This window comes from Bidens hawaiensis, unplaced genomic scaffold, assembly GCF_021521415.1.
Source record: "Bidens hawaiensis isolate Kalapana, Puna unplaced genomic scaffold, B.hawaiensis_p1.1 tig00001236_1, whole genome shotgun sequence".
Taxonomy (NCBI): Eukaryota; Viridiplantae; Streptophyta; class Magnoliopsida; order Asterales; family Asteraceae; genus Bidens; species Bidens hawaiensis.
The window spans coordinates 308,945-329,224 of record NW_027491070.1 but is presented as its reverse complement, the minus strand read 5'-3'; the positions used below and the strand labels follow the sequence as shown (position 1 = coordinate 329,224).

The 20,280-nt window shown below is 36.1% G+C and overlaps 3 protein-coding genes across 3 annotated transcripts; 1 reads left to right on the top strand and 2 right to left on the bottom strand.

Annotated features, from left to right (window-relative positions):
• Positions 1-3,595: 3,595 nt before the first annotated feature.
• Positions 3,596-8,239, top strand: LOC143568293 (nitrate regulatory gene2 protein-like). Its single transcript, XM_077054483.1, has 5 exons — positions 3,596-3,716; positions 5,266-6,461; positions 6,544-6,752; positions 7,092-7,315; positions 7,404-8,239. Exons 2-5 carry the CDS (start codon positions 5,315-5,317, stop codon positions 8,110-8,112), a joined length of 2,289 nt encoding a protein of 762 aa, XP_076910598.1. The 5' UTR covers positions 3,596-3,716; positions 5,266-5,314; the 3' UTR covers positions 8,113-8,239.
• Positions 8,240-8,758: 519 nt separating this feature from the next.
• Positions 8,759-13,833, bottom strand: LOC143567000 (light-mediated development protein DET1-like). The gene is made up of 10 exons (XM_077053537.1): positions 13,724-13,833; positions 12,317-12,744; positions 11,221-11,617; positions 11,042-11,110; positions 10,900-10,956; positions 10,723-10,803; positions 10,483-10,644; positions 10,297-10,392; positions 10,108-10,207; positions 8,759-9,211 (listed from the first exon to the last, which is right to left on the bottom strand). The coding sequence occupies exons 1-10, from the start codon at positions 13,793-13,795 to the stop codon at positions 9,072-9,074; spliced, it is 1,602 nt and encodes a 533-aa protein (XP_076909652.1). The 5' UTR covers positions 13,796-13,833; the 3' UTR covers positions 8,759-9,071.
• Positions 13,834-15,301: 1,468 nt separating this feature from the next.
• Positions 15,302-19,084, bottom strand: LOC143566989 (zinc finger CCCH domain-containing protein 46-like). The gene is made up of 10 exons (XM_077053526.1): positions 19,041-19,084; positions 17,882-18,098; positions 17,692-17,774; positions 17,505-17,600; positions 17,011-17,104; positions 16,645-16,928; positions 16,471-16,556; positions 16,217-16,388; positions 16,056-16,128; positions 15,302-15,542 (listed from the first exon to the last, which is right to left on the bottom strand). Exons 1-10 carry the CDS (start codon positions 19,082-19,084, stop codon positions 15,504-15,506), a joined length of 1,188 nt encoding a protein of 395 aa, XP_076909641.1. The 3' UTR covers positions 15,302-15,503.
• Positions 19,085-20,280: the final 1,196 nt, after the last annotated feature.

Genomic DNA, 20,280 nt, shown 5'->3' with positions numbered 1-20,280 from the left:
TCTCCGTCTCGGCAAAGCGCTTGGCTGCCGTCATGATGGCATCCCATGTGGATGGCATGCCGTCCTTACCCGTCAATGTGCGGATAAGCTCTGGGTACTCGGCGCCCTGGATGAAAGCGGCGCGAACAAGATCTTCACTTATGTTGCCCAGACTCAGCTTCTTGGAGTTGAAGCGGGTGATGAAGTCTAGTAAATATTCATCCTCCTCTCTAACGCAGTTGAGGATCGTCCACTGCTCTTCAGTATACTTCCTCTGCTGGCTGAAGTGCTGGCTGAACTTGTTCTGAAAGTCCGCCCAGTCATATATGTGGTGGACCGGTAAACGATCGAACCATGCCCTGGCTGCTCCGACCAGAGTCATCTGGAACATGTAACACCACGTGGGTTCCGTCCAGTTACTGACGGTAGCCCCCGCAATGAACCTGTTCAAATGGTCGTCTGGGTCGGATAGACCATCATAAGTGCCAATGTTGGACATTTGTTTGGCACTTCACGGGGCGATTGCTTCCGCAATGTCCCTTGCAAATTTTGACTTTCCTGCATTCGTAGCAGTTGGTCTAAAGGTTTTGGAGAAGTCACGCGGGTTTCTCTCTGCATTTGTTGGTTTAAAGCCTTCCCCAAAATCCCTTTTTGGCTGGGAGTCCGTTTCCTTACGCTTCCCTTTCGCCTTATGGCGAGGGTTTGCGTCGGTATCGGACTCCTCCCTCTCGTCGTCTGAGTACTCGCCCTCGCTGTTCATAATGAGGTGTTGGCGAGTACTGCCGAATTCGTCAGCCTGTTGAACTGAACACAAGCGTTCGTCCAATTCAGCTTGGAACTCTTTCTGACGTGCTTCGGCCCACGCCTTCACTTGATCTAGTGTTTGGCGAGGGACCCTCGTTCGTTTTTCCAGCTGGGTATCGGTGAACCCCAGTGGAATATTTACTGCACTTGCCCCGGCTTGGGTAGTCGGGGTAGTGTTCGTAAGTATTGTATAACCACCGGTGTTCCCCCCAGTTGCTGGGGTTGTTACCGGGGTTTCTTGGTCGGTTACTGGCCTTTGGACCGGAGTAACGTTAACCATTTCTTCAGAAAATTTGAAAAAACTAAATTAGTTCTAGCTTTTATGCACGGATGGCGCCAATGAAGAAACACTAAGTGAACCCTGGACAGATTATAGATAATCTGGGGGTTAAGTAATGTTTCCCACGAGAATGAGGTCCAACAGAGACGGTTGTTCTTCAGGGGACCTGCAAAACAAACACCGTAAGCTCGTCACTGAGAAGGGGGGGTTCCTCCTTGTGACCACCCTCCGGCGTGAGAATCAGACTAGATTGCTCTGAATATAAGTGTATATTAAGAGATTGCTAGATAAGATTGAGATATCAGATGATCTTACCATTCCAAGATGTTGGAGTATTTATAGCCGAAGGTAGGTTTCCTAGAAGGTACAGCCGGCTGAATAGTATTCCTGTTCTACCAACAGTGGACTATGCACAGGCCATACTGGTTGGTGGATAGGTTACGGCCAACAGTAACAAAGTCGGCTGCACTATTCCACCAACTGTAGATTATGCACGTCCCACCTACTGTGGATTATACGCAGGCCATGCTGGTTGGTGAATAGGTTACGGCCAACAGTAACACTATTCTACCAACTGTAGGCTGCGCATGCCCCTCAGTAAGAGTTGGTGAGTAGGCAGCGGCTAATAGTGACAAACAGTACTAGAGGGTGCTCCTCCTCGTACTGTTGTCGGTGAGCTGTCACCCTGTGATTGGCTCATGGGCTGTTCTGGTCAGATTGTCTGTCCTATCCATACCTTGGTAGGTATAGTACAAAAGATCTTTCAGAATCATACGGACTGGCTCATTTTGGCGGGATTGTTCCCGCCTTGCTCATTCCTTCATGTGACTACTGAAGTAGCTATTGTCTTGTGCGTGTAGCCCTGCTGTCTGCGGGTAGCCTTCCCTGATGGCTTGTATCCGCAACTGCGGGAACAGGCGGGGTACTTCACCATTGGGAGGCTTTCCCTGCGTGTACAGCTTGCGTACTGCGCGTAAGGTTCTCTGAGCATGGTGGGTCCTGCGGGAGCAGATGGCCTTTGCGCAGACGTCCCTGTTCAAGGTGAGTCTTGCGGGACCAACTGGGCTCTGCTGGGACCTACCTCTTCAAATATTATTAAAAACGAAAAAAAGAGAGACTCACAAACACGTATGTACTTTATTTACAGCGTAAACAAAATTGATGAAAAAAACCTATCAAATCAATTGATGCCACTTCGTGTTCTCATGTTCTTTTTATGTTAGTTTTCATATGTGTCTTTGAAAGCAAGAACAAATTTTCTAATTTTTCTAACAATCAAACATCGTTACTGTTTGAAATTGGTTACTAAACTATTTATATGTTTATTATCCTATTTTAAATCATTTTTAACTAAGTTAGATTTTAATAATACAAAATATGACTCATTAAATGATAATAAGCCATACTTATAATTTGATTGTTGACGTTATTTTTCATTTCCTTAGCTAAGATAGTCTCATTTTAACGTAAAGTAACTTTGTATAATTTTATGGTATCTCATTCTTCACAAATACTCTACAACAGACCAAGTTACTTTTTTGTTATTGTACAATAACAAACAGATAAAATTACTTTTTTTTGTTATTGTACAGCAATAAACAAACCAAACTCTAACAACTTTTTTTGTTAGAGTGAAAATGCTAAAAGTGTCATAGATCAAATTGTCCGTATGAATTATTATTGGTCAATATATCTTATTTGGATTATTGAAATTAAATTTGTCTTTGTTTAAAATAACAAGTCTCACTCACAAATGATCAAATATGTAGTTAATACCAAATTAGTTTATTGTTATATAACATTTCGCTTTACCAAGTTGTTTGTCTTAAAAATCAGACCAGGCGGTCTAGTTGAACTGGTTGGATTGAGAACCGATCCAGTTAAGCCTTCTATGACCATTCTCCATTTGAATCGACTGATTACTTGTTGGATTGAAAACCGATCTGGCTTGAAAATGAAGCACACATGACACAATTCTCATCATAACCCTTCATTACACTTGATCAATGACTGACTAAGGCTCTTTCTTACACTTTTAACGAAATAAAAAAAGATGAAAAAAACGATTTTAATAGAACCCAGAATGATAATTTACAAAACGAGCGAGCTTACCTTGGCTCGGGTTCAAATTGCTTACAAACAAGTCGATTTCGAGCAAGCTTAAACTATTTAATTAAGTCAAAAGGAAGGGACAAAATGGGAATTTCACTGAGTTGGATTTGCCAATCTCTTTCATATGATTCTTTCCTTTATATTCAGGCCTCCAAACATAAAACCTTTTTATAAAGGCAAATGTTTTAAAATAATAATAATAAAAAAAACCATGCATTCATAAAGTGTAATAAACGCATTAAAGTCTGTACCTTGTCATAAATGTAGCAAATATTAAGCCTGGAAATAATGTTCCCATTAATTTTGTAGCTTTAATATTCTTTAATGCTGTGGTTTTTATTACATTATGTTCCCACTCTAAGCACAGTTTTGACCGTTGCACTTTCTCTCTCTTAACACACCAAAACAACAAGTGTGTGTGTGTGTGTGTTTGTGTTTTATTATGTGTTCTTGAAACAATGTTTTTCTCTCTCTCTTGTGAACTGTGTGTGTGTGTTCTTGAAGCTGATCTTGTTCCACCATTGATATCTTAACAAAACAGGTAATAATAATAATGATAATAATAATATTCTCAGCTTTTTATGTATGTTTGTTATTGTTTCTTGATGTTACTGCATGAAGGTTTTAATATTTTATCCTGATTTGTTTATTATTTGTATAAGTATTAGTTGAATGCACTTCCAGTTTTTATTTTTATTGTGATTTTTAAGGCTAAATAATCAATTTATTGTTACTACAATTCTAGATTTTGATAGTCAATTATTTGACTTTATTGGCCAAGTTTACATCTTTATAACATAACAAAAATAATGTTTTAAAGTTAAGTATTTTATTTAATTTGATTATTTCTTGTTAAATGAATTGTTTAATTATACCTCATACTTCTTCCCTAAATCAATGCTATTTTTTTTATTTTTTTATTTTTATTAATATTGTGTTATTCTGGCAATTTGGTTTAGTCAAGAAGAAGCTTTTTTTAGTTTTTTTTTTTATTATTATTTTTTATTTTACTTGGAGTTTCCCAAGGTTCTAATAATTCCCTTTATCTTTCTTCATCCAATTTTGTAATTAGTTACATATATTTTTATAGTATTTATTTGGTAAAAAATTTTATTATGTATTTTTTAACCCATGTGATGAACTCTGCAAGGCTGCAGCTTGTACTGGACCTTTATCCTCTTTTGTATATTTAACACTAAAAAGAGAAATTTTGTAGTTATTATCCTCTTAATTAGTTTCCCAAATTAATCCCATTATTGTTATCATTTTTATCATCTATGAGCTTAACTTTTAATTTTACATCATTTACGTTAACGGCAGCTATGCCGGTTTTAACAGAAGTTCTAGGCTGAACCGTTAACTATGGTTTGTGGGAAAACTAAACCGAACCGGCCAAACAGACCAAAATGGTCCAGTTTTGCCTTTTTAGAAGTTTCGGCCTTTTTCTTTAACACAGAGTCGTGTCATTAAATCTTCGAAAGTTCAGTAAGTGATAGGCTTTAAAAAAACACCGTTTTACCTTTTATGTATTAAATGGTTTATGATGAAATGTGAATAAAAATAAATTAAAATTTTAATTTATTTTTATAGGGTTTATGTATATATTATAACTCAAATTTTAATTTATTTTTATGTATATATTATAACTAAAATTTTATTAATTTATTTTTTAAACTTTTGACTTAATATCTTCGCTGACCCTAACTGTGAAACTTGGTTTTTCCAACCGTAAACCAAACCATATTATTCCTAGCCCGGTCTAACCAGCCATTTTAGCTTGGTTAGGTTAAACTCAGTTTCAACTTTCAACTGTTTTTTTAAAACTAGTATATGTAAGTTACCTATAGCATTCCCAATAGATTATTCTAAAATTTGACTTTTAAAAGTCAAATTTTAGTTCACCAAACCTGTGAGTGCATATGTAATGTCTCACACTCTTAGCATATGTTATTATATATTTTTCACTAGATTTTAATTTAGTTATAAAGAACTCTTAAAAACAAAACATAAAATTATTTATTTGACTCTGAAAAAGTCAACATTTTTTGTGTACATTTGCAATTCTGATTCATTTGTGTTCAACAAAACAGGCCTGAGCTCAAGACCCTTATGAATCACAAAAACTTGTGAAACCAAGAAATGGGATGTTCTTCATCAAAACTAGACGACGAAGAAGCCGTGCAACTTTGTAAAGACCGTAAAAACTTCATCAAGAAAGCCGTTGAACATCGCACCAAATTTGCTTCGGGTCACAAAGCTTATCTCCAATCACTTAAACGAGTCTCAGCAGCCCTTAAAGACTACGTTGACGATGACGAACCCGGCGGGTTCTCATTAAATTCATTCACCACACCACCATTCCCATCATTGACTAACCAAAAGTCAACTAACCAAAAGTCAGCCAAAAAAAACACCCCAAGATTCATCACAATTTCCCCCAACTCATTCACCATTGACCAACCGAAAGTCAACTACCTTAGATCCGGCGGAAATGCGTCGGTATTCGTCGAAGAAATGCCGCCTGACCCACCCGAGGTTGCCAGAGTGGAGTCATACAACAACCATTCGCCAGCTTACTATTACGCAGCTGATAGTTTCTTCGGTATGCATTCACAATCGCAATCGCAGGCGTCTATATTTAGTTACAACCGGCCGAATATACCTCCACCTTCCCCTCAAAGATCATCCCAATGGGACTTCTTATGGAACCCGTTTTCTTCGTTGGATTATTACGGGTACAATGCAAGAACCAGCGAGTTCGATGACGATGTTAATGGGTTACAACAAGTTAGAGAAGAAGAAGAAGGGATTCCTGAGCTTGAAGAAGAAACCGAAACCGAGCATTTGGATTGTGATCATGAAGATGACATATCAGTCATTGATGAAAATGATCATGATCATGTTAACGATAACGATGATGATGACGACGAGGATGCGTTCGAGACGGATAGTGGGGACGGAAGTGAGATCGAAAGCGAGCATGAGTTAGAATCGCCGCCGGTGAAGAGTAATGTTAAAAATCTTGAGGTTATGAAAGGGGAGAGTTCAGGGAAAGTTGTGAATAATGGGAATGTGGAGGGTGGTTTGAATCAAGAAAAGAGGAAAAGTGAAGGCGGGCCAGGGCCCGGGTTCACGGTGTATGTGAACCGAAGGCCCACGAGCATGTCGGAAGTTATTAAAGATCTTGAAGCTCAGTTTCAGATTATTTCGGATTCAGCGAAAGAGCTTTCGGTTTTGCTAGATGCTAATCGGGCTCAGTACGTGTCAACATCACATGAACTCACAGGTTCGAGTTTTGTTTCTTTTTGTTATATAATTATATTATGTCTAGATGGTATTCAAGTGTAATATTATTTTTGTATACGCAGCTATGAAGATTTTGAATCCGGTAGCATTGTTGAGGTCTGCATCGTCTTCTCGGTCAAACTCGGCAAGATTCTTGGTGAATTCCTCAAAGGAAGAAGGTTATGCTAGCAGCAGTGATCAGTCGGATGACTCGTGTATGTTTCACAATGGTCATCAGTCGACTCTCGATAAACTATACGCGTGGGAGAAGAAATTATATCAGGAAGTGAAGGTATGCTACTTTTAAAAAGCCCGTTTTTATCAGAACCCAGTCGACCCATTATCCGACCCGACTGTTTTGGCCCGGATACAGTATGACCCATTACCTGACCCGACCCGCCTGTTTTCACCCGGATACAATATGACCTAAATCTGTTTTGAACCGTTACCTGACCTGATCTGCACGTTTTGGCCCTGACCGTGTTTGATCCAAACCTGTTTTGACCAGTTACCTGACCCAGCCCGCCCATTTTTACCCGAACCCACCAGCCCGTTTCGACTAGCTTACCTACATTCATGGTTTTTTAGTGAATGGTGGTAACTATAACTTTGTTTTGGCTAATTTATGTAGGCTGGTGAAAAAATCCGTATCGCGTACGATAAGAAATGTGCTCAACTTAGGAACCATGATGCTAAAGGGGACGATCATTCTTCGGTTCATAAAACGAGAACCGCCATTAGAGATTTACAAACACAAATCAAGGTTTCGATTCACTCGGTTGAAGCGGTATCAAAAAGGATCGAAACATTAAGGGATCAAGAACTTCAACCACAGCTTCTTGAACTCATCCAAGGGTATATTCGTCATTTCACAACTTCATTTTTACTTGCTTTTTGTTGATAATTTTCATTATGAATTGACAAAGATGCCATTTTTTTCAAGATTATCAAGAATGTGGAAAGTAATGGCGGAGTGTCATCAAACGCAAAAACGAACACTCGATGAAGCCAAGATATTACTAGCCGGGACACCGTCTAGACCGAGAAAGTACACATCAATGCACCCCACCGAGCCACACCGGCTAGCCCAGTCGGCTTCAAATCTTGAATACGAGTTACAAAACTGGAAATCTTGTTTCGAGTCATGGGTCAACCCTCAAAAGTCCTACATTCACGCCATAACGGGCTGGCTGCTACGCTGCATCGGGTCAAACTCGAATAACACAACAAAATTCCCATTTTCTCCCCGAAGGTCGGCTGGGGCCCCACCGATGTTTGGCGTGTGCATCCAATGGGCCCGGCTGTTGGACTCGGTTAGTGAGGGCCCGGTGTTGGACGGGCTAGACTTTTTTGCAGCCGGGGTTGGTTCTTTGTATGTGCAGCAAATGAAAGAAGGTGGTGGTGGCTCAGGGGTTGGGTCGTCGAGACGGTTTAGTGGCGGTTCGGGGATGGAGATGGTGGAGAGTGGGTGGCAGGAAGAGACTGCAGAGAAAATGGGAGAAGTTGCTATCAAAGTGTTGTGTGCAGGAATGACAGTTGCTGTGAGTTCATTAACTGAGTTTGCTCTAAGTTCAGCTCAAGGGTATGCTGAGTTGATCAAGCAGTGGGAGAGTGCCACGTGTCAAGGAAGTAGTGGTGGGCCCAAGGTGTAGTTTATGAGATTTTTTTTAAAAAAAAAAAAAAATTGGATAGTTAGTTTGGTAGATGTAATTATTTAAAATTAATTTTGATCATATATAAGCTCCAATATGTACTTGGATGGATAGTTGCTAGAATTGGTTGTGGAAAAAGTGAAAAGAACTTTTAAATTCTTATTATTAACTTATATTAAATTCTTTAACTAGTATCCTTAAAAAAATCTATACACTTCTGTTAACGCGTGTACTTGTGAAAAAATATTTAGAATAACTCGTTATCGTTATATATGTCAAAATATGATTTTTTTTTTCTAAAAAAAATTGCGAAAGAGTAAATGATACTAAATGCATATTTTGACAAAAATTAAAAAATTCAAACTACATGCATTCTAAACATGCATAACAATTTTAATATAGCAAAACAGAATTGAGCGGGTTTTTCATGTTTTTTTTACATGCGTAGGGGCTTTTATATGCCAAAATTAGATTTTAATAATTCTGGATTGAGCGGGTTTTTCATGTTTTTTTCTTACATGCGTAGGGATTTTATGTGCCAAAATTATGTTGATTGACTTATTCTTTTAAAAAAATTATATTGGCTTTTTTATGATATTATCCGTAAACTTGTTTAAACAGTAAATTTTACACGAAAAAATCATTCAACCAAAGTGCATGGTAATAGGAATAACAGTAAACAAACAGTAATAAAAATATAAATAAAAATAAAAACAATTACATGGTTGGGTCTAAATAACATGACATTTATGACCACACTAGCAAGTCAATCTAACTAATATCAGCTATATGTTGAAAATTATACAATAAGAAACTTATATAACATAAAACTGGTCAAAAATATGTTTTTCCTAAACACGGGTTTATCATTTATGAATATTGGCAGTCAAATGCATCATCGACAACCACCATTTTCATGGTTGTTTACACATTTTATGATCCCGGGTGTGGGCTTATGTTTATCTGCGGAAATGTATGTTTACAACAGCAGGCTGCAAAAATAGAGTCTGCTGGACCGAAAGGGCGAGGGGCAAAATTGGGTGAAAAAGAAATGACGATATTCTCTTTGTCCTGCAATCTGTAACGCCAGCTTCGGGTCCTGGTAAAGAAATATAACTGTTAGCTCAAAATCATTGCAATCTTGATCTAAACATTGAAATTTTTGACTTCTGAGGTCAAACATGCATTTCAACTTTAAATTGATGATAAAGATTCATAACATTTATTTTGATGAACTGTACCGAACTTGTTTAAAGATGTATATAAAAAGAAAATTGTCGGTAAAATTATCTTTTTTTTAATTTTAAAATGTAACGTTTGACTTTTTAGTCAAACATAATTTACAAATTTGAAATTGACGAGGAATCGACGATTAATCAAGTTCTTTTTGACGAAATATATCAAAATTCACAAAAAACTAATGAAAGAAAGTTGTAGGTTTTACATTTGTAACAGTCATCCCTTGATCTAGACAGGGTGAGGTTTGACTTTAAGGTCAAACAAACTAATTTTCAAACTTAAAATTGACAAGGATTCATAAAAAGTTTTTTTTATGCAACAGTTTCAAACTTATTAGAAAAGTACATTAAAAGAAAATTGTAATAAAGTCATCTTGACCAAAACGCATAAGGTTTGACTTTTGCAGTCAAACAGGCTTTCGAATTTATAATTTATGATTCGGTAAGTTCTTTTTCTTGAAACTATATCAGACTTACTAAGATTATAAATCTAAAAGCACTGGGATTTTAATTTGTAACCAAATAATCTTCTTGTTCTAGATTCTACACAGAATGATAACACTGTTCAACTACAAAATCAACAAGGATTCATAAAGCTCTTTTTGTTGCAACTATAACAAACCTCTTGAGAAACGTTACATGAAGAAAGCTTCTTTTTTCAATTTATAACAAAGTCTTCTACTGGTTTGAATTTAGTAACCAAAAGTCAAAGCTGACCTTTTTTATTGGAATGAAGCGAAAATTCAAATAAGCTTACCTGGCTTGATTTTGAATTTCAGGGTATGTGGAGGCCTCCTTAAAATAAACTTGATTGGATGATCCGTTGACTGTCGATGTCGGTCAGCTGCAGAAATAAGCTGCAACCAGATAATATCGTAATTAGTCATTACTAAAAAAAATAATGAAATAACACATTATAAAGTCATAGGTAGTATAAAAAATGCACCTTTTCATCAAATCTAAATAGAGACTGATCAAAATAAGGCGAAGGACTCTGAGACTGACAGTTAAATGGTAAAGAGACCAGCACTTTCTTAATAAACTGCATAATTTCAAACCAACAATAAAAGATCAATCATAGAAAAATAAATAATGTTTGACCAGAAAAGTCAAAGAACAGTATTTTACCAACGGAAAACCTTGTAGCTTTATTTTTACTGCTTTTTAGTTGCTCTAGAGCATGAACATTGTTGGAATGAGATGATATAAAATTCATATACGGGGAACTTTTAGACGGTATATGAAAATGATCACAATACTGTTCGAACAACAGATACAGCTCATCTGATGACATCTGCAAGATATTAGAAGTCCGATTAGTTAACTTGTTATACAAAATATATATAAAAAAAATTACACTTTAAATAAATACCTGATAAAATGCAATAATTTCTGTTGATTCCATGTTGTATACAGCAAAGAATGCAGGGTGGCTATCAGCGTTTCGTGACACCTATATGAATAAACTTTTCATAAATATTTGTAACTTAAAACATGCTATGTAACAATGTTATATGAATTCTCTTTTAATAATTAACAGAATACTTACTGCTCCATCAACACTCCCAAACTTGATTAACAAGTGATGTCGGTCGAGAAATTGCACCTAAACAAAAATGAAAAATAAAGATGCTTGCTTTATCATGATTTTACAAAAGCGCATAAAAGGAATTAATCAATTCAGAACACACCTTCCATATAATCAAATCGACATAATCTTGAAAGTGAAAATAGAACTTCTTTTTAAGGGTTTGGATTCTCTGAAAACCAACAATTAACCAAACTAGCATTAAAGCAATAAATATGCACATCAAGTGAAAAAAAATGTATAAACTAAAGATTAAAAAAAGTTTTATCGCGCAAAACCGACCATAATTTCGTCTTTTTCTTCGTTTTGGATCCCACGCACTATAAAAGAAAGCAATCTTTGCTTTATACCACTTAGAAACGGGCTTTCTTGAGCAGGTTGTTCAGTATGAGGAGCATTCACTATATTATTTGTGAGCAGATGTTGTGGAACTCTTTTGTCAGCACTTGCCTGTGTACTAGAGTTTAGAAAAAGTTCATCGTCTTCACGACAAAATTCTCCAATTGCCCTTAAGTCAACGAGACTCCCGGAACCCCGAATCTGAAGTATGTGAATACGTTGATACCGAAGAGAAACGATAGCAAGTAAATCATCAAATAAGAAAACACCCATGCTGTGTGCTAAATTGATGTAATCATTGCAGAAAACCCGTTCATCAAGTACAACTCCATCTTCCAATCTATAAACACATACAAACAAAAAAATTACCATTTCAGTTAAATGCTACTATAATAGTATACACTATTAATGGTAAATCCAGGTTATGTTCTCTCTCTAAAGGCCCGTTTGGTAAATTAATAGTTAGAAAAGAAACAGGTAAAAAGGGTTGGGAATCACACAAAGCGGATTTTGACTGCATAAAACTAGGCCTGTAAATAAACACGAACAGGGCATAGTCGTGTTCGTTCAATTAACTTTAACTGAACAAACGATTGAACACGAACAATTAGACGATTGAGGTTTTCTTGCTTGTGTTCGTTCATTAATAAAATGAGTGTGTTCGTGTTTGTTTGTTAATAGTGTAAAGTATAAACTAACGTAAACAAGCGCTCATAACTGAAAATAGATGAACAGGCATAACTTAGCGAACACCGTCTAAAGTAAACGGGCCTAAGAAATTTAATTGAATATGTAAACAAACGAACTTAAAAACAAATGTAAACTAACGAACATTACTGAACGTAAATGAAGTAATGAACATAAAAGAGCGAACGAGTCATGGTTCATGTTAGTTCGTGTAACCAAACAGACAAAAAACATATGTTCATGGTCCTTCATTTATAAACTACTAAACGAACATAAACCAACTTCCCACCGAACAGTTCACAAATGGTTCACTGAACACTCAGTTCGTTTACAGGCCTACATAATAACATACCTTAATAGATGAAACGTTATCTTTTCAATAGAAGGAACCCCTTGAATAGCACCACCGGTAGCAGGTGCATCATAGATTTGAGCAGTTGAAGTTGCAAACAGTCCAAATTGGTTACTTTCTGCATAAAGAAAGAAGTCTTTACATATGAGCTCGTTTGCAGACGCAAGCGGGACCGAGTACAGTTGAGTGAAAAAGCTCTCAAATTTCTTTGCCTTTTGTGGTAAATCTTGGCTATCACATTCTTCTTGTTTGCATGAAAACGATAACCATGTCTGTCTGTAGACGATTAATTCTTGGTGGTTTCTACTGAAACTTATTAGATATTTTCCATCTTCAGTGAACTTGCGAAATGAATGATCAGGACATTCGACGTCGTATATTGTAGAACTTGGAACTATGTTTTCATAAAATCTTCTCGCGCGATGAACCTATAGACACAATATTAATAGGTTTGGTGAGTTGAAGTTCATTCATACAAGAAAATTGCATTTAAAAATGATTACTATCACTACGATATACGATAATCAATTTCAAATCATAAATCTAAAGTTGGTAATTTTCTTCATCGGCTAGAATTGCACAAAAATAACATCTAAACACTATAAATACTATTTTTTTCACAATTATAAAAGATTACAGGCATATCCATCCTTCAAAATACTAACTTTGAACTATCAATATGAAAGTATTATAACGTGTCATGTGAAAGCTGTATTTATTAAAGATAGGAGCGGCAATTTCTGATACGATCTTAAACACAACCCGAACACAAAACGAAAAAAACAGATTTAGGGCCGGCTGACATAACCCGTTTTACAAAATAGGCCAACCCGAATACGACACGTTTAAAAGTGTTGAAATTAAAAGTTGATTTTTTTAGTATCAATTAATTTTCCCTCTTAAGCACAAATCTTAATCACATCCTAACTTCCAAAAACTTTATTCATTAGTTCTAAAGTAACCATTCTCCAATCCTTTCATTCGCGTCTTCTAATCTCGAGCAAAGTACATAAAACCAAGAATGTAATATTTTATTTTTTTTGGAATTAAAGAAAATTTAAATTGAGAATGAAAAGATAAAGAATCAAAAAGTGCAAAAACAAACACCAGTTAAAAAAAACTTTCATTTGAGCTAATTTGTTACTAACACGTGATATTCGATTCACAAATGAACATTAAACAGGTCGACCCGAAACACGAAATGATTTAAGCGGGTCCAACCCGCCAATCCGACACAATTACACCCCTAAATTTTAACATTCATCTCCAACTAAAAGGTAATACCTTTTCCCCCCAAAACCCATACCAAATAACCTAAATTGATAACCAAAATCAATGCTTTATCAATTAATAATAATAATATTAAGTAATTAAACCGAAATCAAGAAACAATTGTATAGAACATACAGAGGTACCAGGAGGTGGAGTATGAATCTGACGATCAAAAATCCTTGCAGTAATATTATGTCTTCTAAACATCAGTACAGTAGTACTCTCTTAACCAATCAACACCGATTTTTTAACTCTCGATTAGATTATTTCTTTACATTATACTTGAATCTAGAGGTGGGTTTTGAATTTGGGTTCAATTGGATGGGTGCAATAATAATAATAATAATAACAATAATAATGGAAGTGATGAAGTGAAGTGAGGCAAAACCCTGTTGTTTGTGGGTATTGGTTTTGTTTTGATTGATCGGATAGGTTACGCAGTGCTTTGGCTTACGTGGCTCTATCTTTCGCCACGTAAGTTTGTGATCAAACTGTACTACTTTTGGAAAGGATCACCTTGTTACCAAACACCCCTACTTTGGTCATTGCAGTCTAATACAATTAAGGATATAAATTATCCAAGAAAATAATAATATAAGAGTGTGTTTGGTATGGGGTAATTGAACGAGTGACGGAATAGAATGAACGAGGTAATGAAATTTATGATTATCATTCTATATTGAAATGTTTGGTTACTATATAGAAACATAATGAATTATTACTTTGTGTTGTTTCATGGGTTAGGAAAAGTCGGAATAAAATAAAAATGGTAGTGAATGGCGGCAAGTGGTGGTGGTGTGTTGCGAGCAGTAATTGTGGCGGTGGTGGACGATGGGCGAGAACCGGGAGCGATGCTGGTGGCGATGGGTGGATAGGTGGTGGTGGCAGGGCGATGGTAGTGATGGTCAGAAGCGATGGTTAGTGGTGGGCGGCACTGGTAGCTTGTAGTGGCTAGTTGATGGTGATGGTGATGGTGGTGGGCGGAACTATTAGGTGGTGGTGGCCAGTTGATGATGGTGGCGGGTGGTGGTGGTGGTGAGAGGGCAATGTGTGGGTGGTGGAGGTGATATAGTGTAGGGATGAGCACGGTACTGTACCGGTTTCAGTACGAAAATACCGATCCCGAAAATCACCAATTCTTGGTACCGGTATTGAAGGTCAAATTTCGGTAAAATACCGATACCGTACCGATTCTGAAACTCAAAACTTTGATACTGATTCAGTAAGTGTGGGCGGACCCGCACCTTTTTCTTTATTGAAAATTCAAACGCCGCCACATACAAACGCCTCCGAATGAATTATCTAACAATGGCGTATTCGTGAGTCTATATTGGAATTCTTAAAACAACTTATGTTACTAGATGGTGTAGCATTTATGTGTTTGTTACTAGAAGTTGATATTATCATAGTTTTGTTATGTGAGAAACGTTAACGTACAAATGAAATTAACATGCTAATTGTGAGAATCAAGTAGCGTAAATATATATACAAGTAGAATAATGATGTGATCATATAATTACTCTACTTGTAAATATAATTACGCTATTTGATTCTCACAATTAGCACCTTAATTTCATTTGTATTTGATCCAAACCCTTATTATATATACACATGTTTTTATGCAAAAATGTATTTTCCATGTGAGTGAATTTGAATACAAATCAAGTGTAACAAATCAAAATTTATGTTGATTATGAAAATAAAAGTTGAGCTTCACTGATTGAATTGTAACTATGAATCACATAATAGAAGTGATCTAACAACTCAATATATAATCGTTTTACTTAAGGTATACATTTTACAGAAATCGACCGACTAAAAAAAATCAAAATTTGGTCAAAATAACAGATCAACAATATGGTAAATCTATGAGAAAAACAAACAATCATTGTGTCCTAGAAATCCAGCACTTAACCTAAAAGATCACCCCTGCTGGAGGTGCTTCCTCAGGAATCTGCAAAGGTAAAATCAAATAGAAAAAAGATGACGATGACTATTCGAGTTTCTAAATCACTCAGCTAAGATTTAAAAAAAAAGGACCAAAATAACCATTTACTGGTCAACGAAAACGTTTAGGCATTAGAAGTTGACACATGGGTGAAACGTTTAGGCTTTAGCCTTTAGGGCCTTTATCTTATAGCCAGGCCCAAAAACGGACCACTTATTTGCTGATCTTTTTAGACGCTTACGTATGAGTTTGAACGCTTTCATACATTTCCTCTATTCCTAGACGTTTAAGACAAAACGTCAAGGGAGCAGACTTTCCCCTTATAAAAAATATGCCATGTGTCATCACAGTCTGTTTGTGGGTCCGGCTACCAGAAAAAGCCCCTACATCCCAGACGTTTCCCCTACGTGTCACCTTCGGAAGCCTCCAAGTATCAGAGACTTCCCATGTCTATTTTGGTTTTTGGTCAATGGTCAATGGTTTGGCTATTTTAAATGGATGAAAACTTCAACTGCTTACCTCCCCTGCTCTCCATTCATCTTTTAACCATATACTGTTATCTTCACTATTACTTGAATGCTGAATATTTTGCCTGCACAAAAAAGCAGGAACAGAATATTATTATCTTTTTTGATAATCAAAATCAGATAATCTGTTGTAATAAAGCAGGCTGTGCTTACGTATTTTGAACACTGGGAATTGATGCAGGAACAACATTTGGCATAGACGGCTGTTGACTTGATAAATTAAGATTTGGTGAAGTTGCAGTAGGAAAAGCATTGGGAAAGGTAGGTGTAGTGGCTTGGGCCAGGTTACTAAATAACTGTGTTGAAGGTTGAACGCCAAGTTGACCTACAAATCACCACACGATAACTAAAACATGAAAACCTAAAACAAAAAGAAATTGCATAAATGATGAATATCAAAATCACACCTTGATTTCCAAATCCAAAACTGTTCTTCTGAGTAGGAGCTTGAAACTGATTTACTTGAGCAAACGCGTTATTTGAAGCAGGCGCACTGAAAAGTATAGATAAAAAACAAAATTAAGTGTGACACGTTGCTAAAAGAAAATGCATAAATCCCATTTATAAAAAAGAAATCTTGCCTCATCTGGAAACCAGTATAGATGGTTGAATTCAACTGGTTGAAACTTGAAACCGCAGGAGGGGCATTGTTTTGAACGGGTTGAGTAAATATATTTGTATTAGTTCCAGGAAAGGTATTTTGGGTATTAAGATTTGAAGTTGGTTGAGGGAATATATTTGTGTTAGTTGCAGAAAGGGTATTTTGGGTATTAAGATTCAAATTTGATTGAGGTGTATAAGGGTTTCTAAGTAGGTTTTCAAATTCGATCAATTTAGCATTTAATAAACTCCTCTCTTTCTCAACCTGCATAAATATTAGCTTCATTAATTGCCATGCCAAACTTCATTAATTGGTAAACAGGGCTGGTGATTCTTAATGAACTTACAATTGACTGAATGTTGGTCCCACGTTTAGCATCTTCATAAGCAGAAGCTTGTAATTCTTCATAGCTAACATCACCGATAATATCACACGGGCCACTAAAGTAAAAAAAAAAGTTTTCCAGTTTATGTTATATATATGAAGCAATGTTTATAAAGTATATGTCATTAATAATCTTATATTTCGAGTTGTATATCATCTTACAGAAAACAAATATTGTGTGTAATAATAAGATATTTGAGTGTTGGGAAAATTATAACTGGTTAAGAAATTAAACGATTGACTAAACGACATTTTGTGAAATGGGAGTAAACAGTCTAGAAATAGGTTAAAAGGGGTAAATTGGTAACTTTCTTTTACCCTTAACTGGCATCATAAAGAAAATATTATTCATACAACCAGAAACAAAAACTTTGTAATTTGTAATGGTAAACAAACTCAGATTCAAATTTACCGATAATATAATAATACTGATATGAAAGATGTGGAAGAGCATACTATTTGCAGTGTCCATAACATGTAAGTTTCCAAAGCGGTTTCTCGTGCTGAAAATCTTCACTAAATTGGCGCTTACAAGACGCTGAGTCTGTGCAACTGTATAACATCAAAATCACATAAAATCAGTTCTCACGATATATCATATATAAATGAATAAAACTATGCAAATAATTGATTATATTCTTACACGTGGGCATCTTGTTTTTGCGGAGCTGACTGAGTCTGGGTACCACTATTTGGAGCAAATCGGCTCCACTTGTTTTCACCAGGCTGATTAACATAACAAATTAAAAACTCACCAACAAAAGGAAAAACAACGTACGAAACATAAGCATAAACAGAAGTGTAAAGTTTAGGATTCACAATGAAGTACGAACCTTGAATTGATTAGAATTGGAGTTATTCTGAACACCAAATCCAAACGGGTTGGGCTTTTGCGGTTGAGTAGTGTTTTGTGTGCCACCGCCGAATCCAAACGGGTTGGGCTTTTGCGGTTGAGATGCGTTTTGTGTGCCAAATCCAAAAGGATTTGAATTTGGTTTTGCTTGCTGTTGATTAGCATGAAGAAATCTGCATCGTTCACCGTATTGGCAGCTGGAAGACAAAATCAAATGTTTCAACTTTCAAGTTTCAAGAACGGAAATTACTAACAGTTTACAAAACTCAAGAAACAAGAAATAAATAACCATTTAACAAACAAAAAAACTGATAAATAATAATCTGCAGTAGAGGCGCACACAGATACCGGTTAACCAAACCTACGACCCGACCCGAAAAAAAAATACCCAAATCTGTTTGGAACCAATAGAAGCCGTAGGTTCGAGAGCGGTTTGTAATTCTCACCACCAAAGATACCGGTTAACCAAACCTACAGGCTACGACCCGAACTTGAAACCGAATCTGTTTGGAACCGGTTTTACAGGAACCGATAGAGTTCGGGACCAGTTTGTAACTCTCACCACCGAAACAATTTAACCAAAACGAAAACCGGTCGAAAAACCGATCATAAACTGGTCAAAACCAATCATAACCAGTTTCAACCCGAACCAAAACCGATCACAAAGTAGTTTTGACTTTTGTTGACAGAACCGAACCTGCAACACGACCCGAACAAAAAACAAATCGATTTGGAACCGATAGAAACCGTAGGTTTGAGACCAGTTTGTAATTCTCACCACTGAAACCACTTAACCTGACTGTAAACCAAAAACCGATAACAAACCGGAACTGACCGGACTGGATTAGGGTTGGGAACCGGTTAGAGGAGTCTTATTTTTACTAATTACATCATTAAAGATGATTAATTTCATTATACAAAACAAACCTAATTAAATGAATTTTGCGAATGTATAATCTGAATACACAGTAGTAATTCGTAGCTACAAAGACGAAGTAACAATGTGCGTGTAAATATATTATTAATAATGTTAAACCCTAAACTAAACATATCAATGAGATGAATAAATTGAATTGAATAATAATAATAATAATAATAATAATAATAATAATAATAATAATAATAAACTAAAGGCGTACTATCCACGCTGGAAGTTCCGGCATAATTCCTTCTTCGGAGGCATACTGTTGCCGGAGTATTATTATTTTTATTATTATTATTATTATAAACCGATTGATTAGCGATGGAGTTGAACAAATTGTTAGCTTTCGTCCTAATAATTTCCCAAATTCAAACTTATTCGGTACATATAAGCAACTAATATTTAATTATTTATATTTTCTATATTTATTACAAACCGACAAACAGATAATAATTTCAAGTAAAAACTGTTTTTTAATTTAAATAAAATGACACGTCTTCTACAACGATATGGTAGACTCAAATGAGAAGATGGAGTGGTAGAGAATAGGGGTAAGAAATAAAATTCATTTAGTTATGAAGTTATTGAGATCGAGTTCTGGTACTATATGAGAAGCTAGTTTAGGCTTGTTGAGCTTTTATGAGCATTGTGTATATTTAAGTTTTACATATACTTTGCATAGTCAAGTTGCGAGTTGAGCTTTGGCTCCTTTAAGGTGCTATACAAGGTTGTTGAGCTTAGGTTTGTTTAAGCTTCTTTTTTTCTCAATATATATAAATTAATTAATAAATGATTAACGAGTTGAGCCCGAGTTTGAAAAAACAACTTACGGGCCGAGCTCGAGCTTTATAAAAATAGCTTGAAATGAGTTGAGCTCGAGCTCTCCCAGGTCAAAACGAGTGAGCTCGGGCTCGTTTACACACCTAGCAGAGACGTAGATGCTAAGAAGGATGTGTGCTCATGCAATGCTAGATGGAATTAGATATGTTGTCTTTCGGGTAAATTTGGGGTGGCATGAATTATGGAGACGATAAATGAATTGAGATGGTTTGGACATGTGAAGAAGAGACAAATGACATTTGTATGATGCACTGAAGCATGGAGACCATTGATTCAAGAGAGCTAGTATTGAGATGGTTTAGACATGTGAAGATGAGATAGACGAGGACAACAGCGGTATACATGCACCTCTTCAAGGACATGAGCGAGGTTACAAGTTCTTGAAGACGTAGGATAAACATTAGGTGCTTTTAGTGAGAAGTGTATATTTGCTTTGGCTTTGTCCGTATCTTGACTTGTTTATCTAGATCCATAATTTCTAGATGTTAAAATATGTAATGAGAGTGCTTGTGAAGCCAAATGATGAGGTGTGATTGTTTCCATACTACGAAATTTTCCTTTTTGTTGCTTCTCTTTGACATATTTTGTTACAACTTTTTAAACTGAAATCTTATCAA